Genomic DNA, 7,356 nt, shown 5'->3' on the forward strand with positions numbered 1-7,356 from the left:
ATTGTTAATAATTATTTTGTATTATTTTGCATACTTGTGACGATGACCAATGTTTATTGTAAACCAAATGGTAATAAAAATATTATTATTATTTGTAGCTTATTATAGCAAATACGCATCAATCAGACTGTGCAAGTGAAGAGGGCCTAAAAAATAAATATAAGAAGCTTATATTAAAATTCCTTATCCTCCAAGAAAGATTAACAATATAAATTATATTTGCATGTAAAAGAATAAAAATACATTAATTTTCATTGGAGGCTCCTCTAATGGCCACATGCCTGGAATTGGAGAATATTGATGTAGAAATATAGAGCATAATCTTTAATAGGCCTATAATAAAGGAAAGAACTGGCTTATACACGTACGGGATAGGAAATACACGAATGACACATCATCACGTCTCAACTATTCAATTTATTAACTTGAAATTTTTCATATATGAATTCTTAATCTACCGAGGATGGTTATAGGCCTATTTTAAATTCTTCAAGACTTCAGTAGGTGAAGTTTTCAGATTGTATCAAGTTTGTGGGTTTTAAGCACGCCCATACCTTTATTATTTATAGTTACGTATTTAAATTTACAATAAAAGCATGTTTATTGGTTATTTATACTCTTGCCGGCAAAACAAAATGAATTGAGCAAAAGAAAAATAAATCAAAATTCACACATGCTATGCGATAATAGGAATTCTGTGAAATGAAGTTATAGTCCGGTATCACTATGCCTCGACAAAATACAACAAACTACAAAAACTTAACTTAATTCTAGAACAAAATTTACATAAAATACAATAAATAAAAAAAAATCCATCAATAAAAACTCTATGGAATGGAGTTGGGCTATATTCCGGTCTTCGGTATCACTTGACAAATGCAACATATACTACAAAAGTGTAACTTAATTACAAAACAAATTTTACATAATTTACAATGAATCATAAAAAAAACATAAAAAATTCTATGAAATGAAGATAATTATATTCCGGTCTTTAATATCACTTCAACCTGACAAAATACAACTAACTACTATAGCGTAGCAATTATAAAACAAAAATCACATAAAATACAACAAATCCTATGAAATCCGATAAGAATTATTCTGTGAAATGAAGATATATTCCAGTCTTTGGTATCACTTTAAATCGATAAAATACAACCCATTACTATGCGGAACTTGATTATAGAACAAAATTTACATTAAATACTTCTATAAGAAATAGAAAATCCAATGAAAATTCTATGAAACTGAGATATATTCCGGTTTTTAGTATCACTTCAACTCTTGACAAATACAACAATCTACAAGGTCGGAACTTAATTCTGAAACAAAATTCACCTAAAATACAACAACATAATCACAAAACAAAATCCACCTAAAAATCTAATAAAAACACTCACCAAATCATCAGCTAGTATCAAAACAATATGCGGCTGTTTTGAAGACGTCTGATAGAAGAAATCGTTGGTAACGCAGAAAATTGACTGGAAAGAGAGAGCGAGAGTGAGAGTGAAAAGCGAGAGAGAACGAGTTTGCAGTCTAGATACCATCATGATGAAGCTGAGACGCCAACTGTTGTTGATTTTGAATGCTCGCAAAAACGACTTCACACTGATTATATCGCGCGTGTCTCTAAGATGGGGGAAACTGCTTCCACTATATAGCAGAGTATATCTATGTATTCGTAGATATATATGTGACTTGATTCATATGTAATGAATTCATATGAGGAACTACCTAAAAAACTATAAATGCTACTTGTGTAGGTCAGTATTTTAAATTATTCCTTCTACCTAGAAGGTAGTTTTGATTTTATCAATAATCTATCTATCTAAAATCATGGCAACTTATCCAAATATAGCACTATATTCTATACTCTATTATTCTCTATTTTAAAATAACTGAGTGTTATAAATTCTTATTATTTTGGTATTTGGAACATCCAAATTCAAAAGAATGGTGTAGGCCTATATATAAATATTTTTGGACAGAAAATTTTGTGGAAATCTGGAAGACATAAGCTTAACCTCATTTGGACTTTTAATGTTACCTAAATTTGGGAGAGAAATAGTACAAGGTATTCTTAGTTTTTCTCTCCCAATCTGTGCTTCATTGTAAAAAAACAATAAATAATAAAAATAAATAAATACCACTTGGTTGAAAATATGTATAAAGTGTTCATATGAGGAGCTACCTAGAAAACTATATGCTACTTGTCTAGGTCAGTAGCCTATTTTAAATATTATGCCTTCTACCAAGAAGGTAGTTTAGATTTTATCAATAATTTATCCATCTACAATCATGGCAATTGATCCAAATATAGCATTATATTTCATGCTACTTGGTTCATATGTAATGTGTTCATATCAGGAGCTAACTAGAAATTTATATTCTACTTGTGTAGGTCAGTATTTTATAGAATTCTTCAATGTTGTTTTCCATCACGAACTGCTTATTATTAAATCACTCTTTGCTATTAGAAAAAACGACTAGCAGTCAGATATTTTACAATAAATGAATTAATCACTCACAGATCTTTCGGCATGTCCGGCTTGGTTAACAACCAGGAAGATGGCGGACCTGCCGAAAGATGTCGTCACAGTGAGTGATTAATTCATTTATTGGAAAATATCTGACTGCTAGTCGTTTTTTCTAATAGCAAAAAGTGATTTTATAGAATTCCTTCTATCCAGTTTTGGTAGTTTTGATTTTGTCCACCTACAATCATGACACTTGATTCTTAAATATATGCCATCAAATTAAATGCCATTCCTATATATGCCACTTGGTTCATCTGTCTATAATATGTATAAGTAATTATACATATTTCTATAATCTATATATATAAAAGCGAAATGGTACTCACTGACTGACTGACTGACTCACTCACTCACTCGCAGAACTAAAAATCTACCGGACAAAAAACGTTCAAATTTGGTAGGTATGTTCAGTTGGCCCTTTAGAGCCGCACTAGGAAATCTTTTGGCAATATTTTAACTCTAAGGGTGGTTTTTAAGGGTTTAAAGTTCGTCTTTTAGCATGTATGTTCTTCTTATTCTCTTAATTTATAATTGAAAAATGTGCATACTATTATGTTAATATAGAACTATGATCTAGAGAGAGTACCTCTTCGAAACAGTTGTTAACTGGTAACTAAATTAATAATTTTGTCAGGTTGGCATTAAGTTGAGTTGACTTTGTTAGGTTGGCACCAAGTTGAAGATTGAAATGCATTTATTGCGGAAAAATTGATTGGGCACTGCTACTTTAATCAGAGCTATTCCTGGGAATATTATATTACTAGCCGTCAGGCTCGCTTCGCTCGCCATATCCGTTTAGCCAGACGTTTAGTCTGGACCCCCGACTGGATCGTCCTAACATATGATAAAAATGCTCAAATGAAAAATGCAGGCGAGCGAAGCGAGCCTACTGATCTCATTCTTGGACGATCCAGTCGGGGTCCATCCGCCCCCTGGCTAGACGGATATGGCGAGCGAAGCGAGCCTGACGGCTAGTATGTATAATAAAGGAAAGAATTGGCTTATACACGTACAGGATAGGAAATTCACGAATGACCCATATTTACGTCTAAACTACTTGACTGATCAACTTGAAATTTTGCATATAGTTTTTAAATTTACTGAGAATGTTTAAAGGACTTTATAGAACACTATATGATATTGGAATATTTTAATATGGTGAATTGAAATAAAGTACAAAATTCAACAATAACATTTTATTCATAAATTATACCAGTTTTTTTATAATACTTCTTTAAAACAGTCAATAAACCAACAATAATATACTACAATATTTCTAAAAAAATAATCAAAGATCTATCAAAATAGTCAATGAGCCAACAATATACAACAATATTTTCAACAAAAAACAGCATATCCTATAGATTGTAATATCGCACTACTTATATATACAAAATACTGTCAACTGTCGACAAAGTAAGTGAAACAATATTTTCAGACTACAATTAAAATACAAATTGGAATATAAAATACTTGTGCGTGTTGCACAAAAGCCGGTTGAATGTCAACCGTGATTAATTATTCCACGAGAACCAATCAGAGAAGCCGTCTTTTCAAAAACCATCTCTGATTGGTTCTCGCGAAATTAATCACGGTTGAAATTTAACCAGCTTTTGTGCAACGGGGCCTTATCAGAGTCAATAACAAGAGGAATAGTGAGTCTTAACCTGGGTTTACACCAAAGTTATTAACAAAATGTTAATAACTTAATCCATAAAGATTCTATTAGTTTGAACGGAACTTGATAAACACTTGATGTGTATGATAACTTATGTTCAATCTAATAGAATCTATATGAATTAAGTTATTAACATTTTGTTAATAACTTTGGTGTAAACGCAGCTTAACAAATATTCTACAAAAATATGTCTATCCTCTATTAAATGTTTAGAAAATTAGAGGATTTGATCACAAATATAAAAATAAATAATTACGATGCTAGAATATACAGTACAATATTCAATTCCACATTTTATCTTTCTCAAACTTAACAACATTATAACAAAATAAGCTACGATGATATGTCATAATTAATTAGAATTTTGATTTATTAAAATATATTCTGAATTATTATTCTATTCTAAAAAATGTAATACCATACTATACAATTACCAAACAATCACAATAAATGAACTTTAATAATAATAAACTTTGTTCATTGTTTGAAAAAAATAGTAAAATTCATTCAAAAAATACTGTAAAGACTTAAATGAAATTAAAAATATGGATCTGTATGAGTCAATAAGTAGTATTGTCCAATGATATAATTTTGATTATTACAATGGTCATCAATGATTGCTGAATCTTTCAATTCAATGAATGGTTAAAAAAGGAAATAGAATCACTTCTAATTTAATTTAACTATAATTTATTCAACCTTCTATAAGTCTACTATGTTCCTTTCATAGTCTAGTATAATGGATCAATTTTCTAATTGATTATTTGGGAAATCAGATTGCAAATTAGCCAGAATAAATTCCAATAAAATTAATTAAAATCTACTGAATAATACAATTATTGTGGTACAATTTTATACAACCTTTTAAAGCCTAATCGTTACTAGCTTTTACAACACTTGCTTGACATTGTCACCAGGAATGTCGATAGGAAAATCAGTCCAAAAGGTAACAGGTAACAGCAGTAGGATACAAACTGAAAAATAAACAAAATTTATTCAAATCTTTTTGAATTTATGAAAAAAATTAAAACTAATAATGAATAATTGAATGTTAAATTGTGTCAGATATCAATATTGAATAGTGAAACTTGAGTAAGATGGATATAGATCTAAGGTCCACGTTATAATGACAGTGGAGAAAGATAAAAGGACAGCTATGCCGATTCTCTCTCTACCTTACCACTGCCTTCTATACTCCTGTATAGTAAACGATTTTGTTCACTTACTGACTGGAGGACTTTGAACGACTAAAGATTATAGTGAGGTCCACGTTATAATGGCAGTTGAAAAAGATAGTAGAACAGCGTTGCCGATTCTCTGCCTTTCCACTGCCTTCTATAGAGGAGGATATCTGATACTGGTATATCTGATGTAATATTCTTGTTCAAGGAAATCAATGCTATTTTATTCGTTAAGAGAATGCATTTTTCCATTGATCAGATAATAAACATATTGCCATTTAGAAGTCAAAATCCTAACCTTTCCTTTCACATTTGAAACATTATTAGAAAGCACCTTTCAAAAGGTAATGTTCATCTAATTTATACACTAGACAATTTGAGAACTGGCAGATCTGAGGAGCTCCCGTCTAATTTTGAAGGACAGTTTAGGGCATGAGCCTCTTGTGCTTCTCCTAGGGTTAGTGATTGTGCATTATTTATTTATTTATTCATTGGATAAAATTAAAATATTAGAGTGAGGAAACATTATTAGAAAGCACCTTTTAAAAGGTAATGTTCATCTGAATTTATAAACTAGACAACTAGAGAACTGGCAGATCAGAGTAACTCCAGTTAGAAGAGGAAAGAGTTTAGAAGAGGAACAGAGTTTAGAAGAGGAACAGTTTAGGGCATGAGCCTCTTGTGCCTTTCCTAGGGATAGTAATTGTGCATTATTTATTAATTTTAAAATAATTACAAATAAAGACAAATAATGAAAAGTTATTTAATCAGCTGTTTTAGCACACTTGAAATTTGGACAATATGAATGTCAACAATGCTTGTCGTCGTCAACTGCGGAAATTTACGCATAAAGGAAAACGTACCTTAAAGAGTAAACATAAAAGTAGGTCTACTTTTTAAAATATTGGAATGAAAGAAATAATATTTAGTATACGGTAGGTCTACTACACAGTATATAGGTACTTGTGATTGAAAAAAATGAAGGCGAATACTGTGATAAGAACCGTATGCAATTGACAACTGTACTTGAATAATCAACTGATAAGGGTTTTACATTTTTCCTTACAAACTCTAACAGTGTAGTATTATGTAACTATGCCAGCGCACAAACCTATATTTCGCTGGCTTTGTCAGATTGAAAACGAGTTATCTTTAGTTTAAGAATCTATGTGTTGAGATTGGAATCTTTGATTTGATTAAATTTTCTTCCTGGAGACTCTTCAAAGAGTATAGGAAATCGTCAAGGACTATTTGTCAAAAAGTAAAAGAATACATATATACATATTATATCTCTTTTCTGTATAGGGCTACTTGTAATATAAATATAAAGAAATAAGAATCTCGTAAGATTCTAAAGCTGCGTACACATATACGCTCTTCCAACCCGCACCGAGCACGCTCCTCCCTCGTACCGCCCTCGTTCCTCCATCGAACCACAGTCGCGCCGCCCACGCACCCATCATGAACGTTACGGAAGATGTTAGATCTTCTCGCGTTCCCCGGTCGAACCACTGTTGCTCGCCAGTCGATCACCAATCGCTCTGCTGGAGTGACGTTCGGTTGCGGAGCAGAACGAAAGTATGTACGCACCTTAAGAATCCTAAGTAAGATTTACTTCATATCACTTGAAAATGGCATAAATGTCCGAAACATGTAGTGATAAAATATTTCAAAAAAAGGGTACTGAGATTCTTATTTCTTTATATTTATAAACATATTATATTATATACATCACATTCCACAATGTACATTACCATAGCCACCTCTAATACAAGGCCCCGGCCTACGATATTGCAACGTTGCAGTGTAGGTCTAGAATCTAATACATGATAGGTGAAAAAGATTAAAAAAAATACCAGCTGATCTTTTTCACCAATCATGTATTAGATTCTAGGCCTACACTGCGACGTTGCAATATCGTAGGCTGGGGCCTTGTATTAGAGGTGGCTATGAT

General features: G+C 31.6%; 1 protein-coding gene across 1 annotated transcript in view; it reads right to left on the reverse strand.

Annotated features, from left to right (window-relative positions):
• The window catches only part of LOC111056249 (arylsulfatase G), a 51,200-nt gene extending 49,607 nt beyond the window's left edge, over positions 1-1,593 (reverse strand). The window contains exon 1 of the mRNA XM_039440329.1: positions 1,404-1,593. Within this exon, the coding sequence (XP_039296263.1) occupies positions 1,404-1,556 (153 nt within the window). The 5' untranslated portion in view covers positions 1,557-1,593. The remainder of the gene's footprint in view (positions 1-1,403) is intronic.
• Between the last annotated feature and the right edge of the window lie 5,763 nt (positions 1,594-7,356).

This window comes from Nilaparvata lugens, chromosome 13 (assembly GCF_014356525.2).
Source record: "Nilaparvata lugens isolate BPH chromosome 13, ASM1435652v1, whole genome shotgun sequence".
In the NCBI taxonomy this organism is placed as follows: Eukaryota; Metazoa; Arthropoda; class Insecta; order Hemiptera; family Delphacidae; genus Nilaparvata; species Nilaparvata lugens.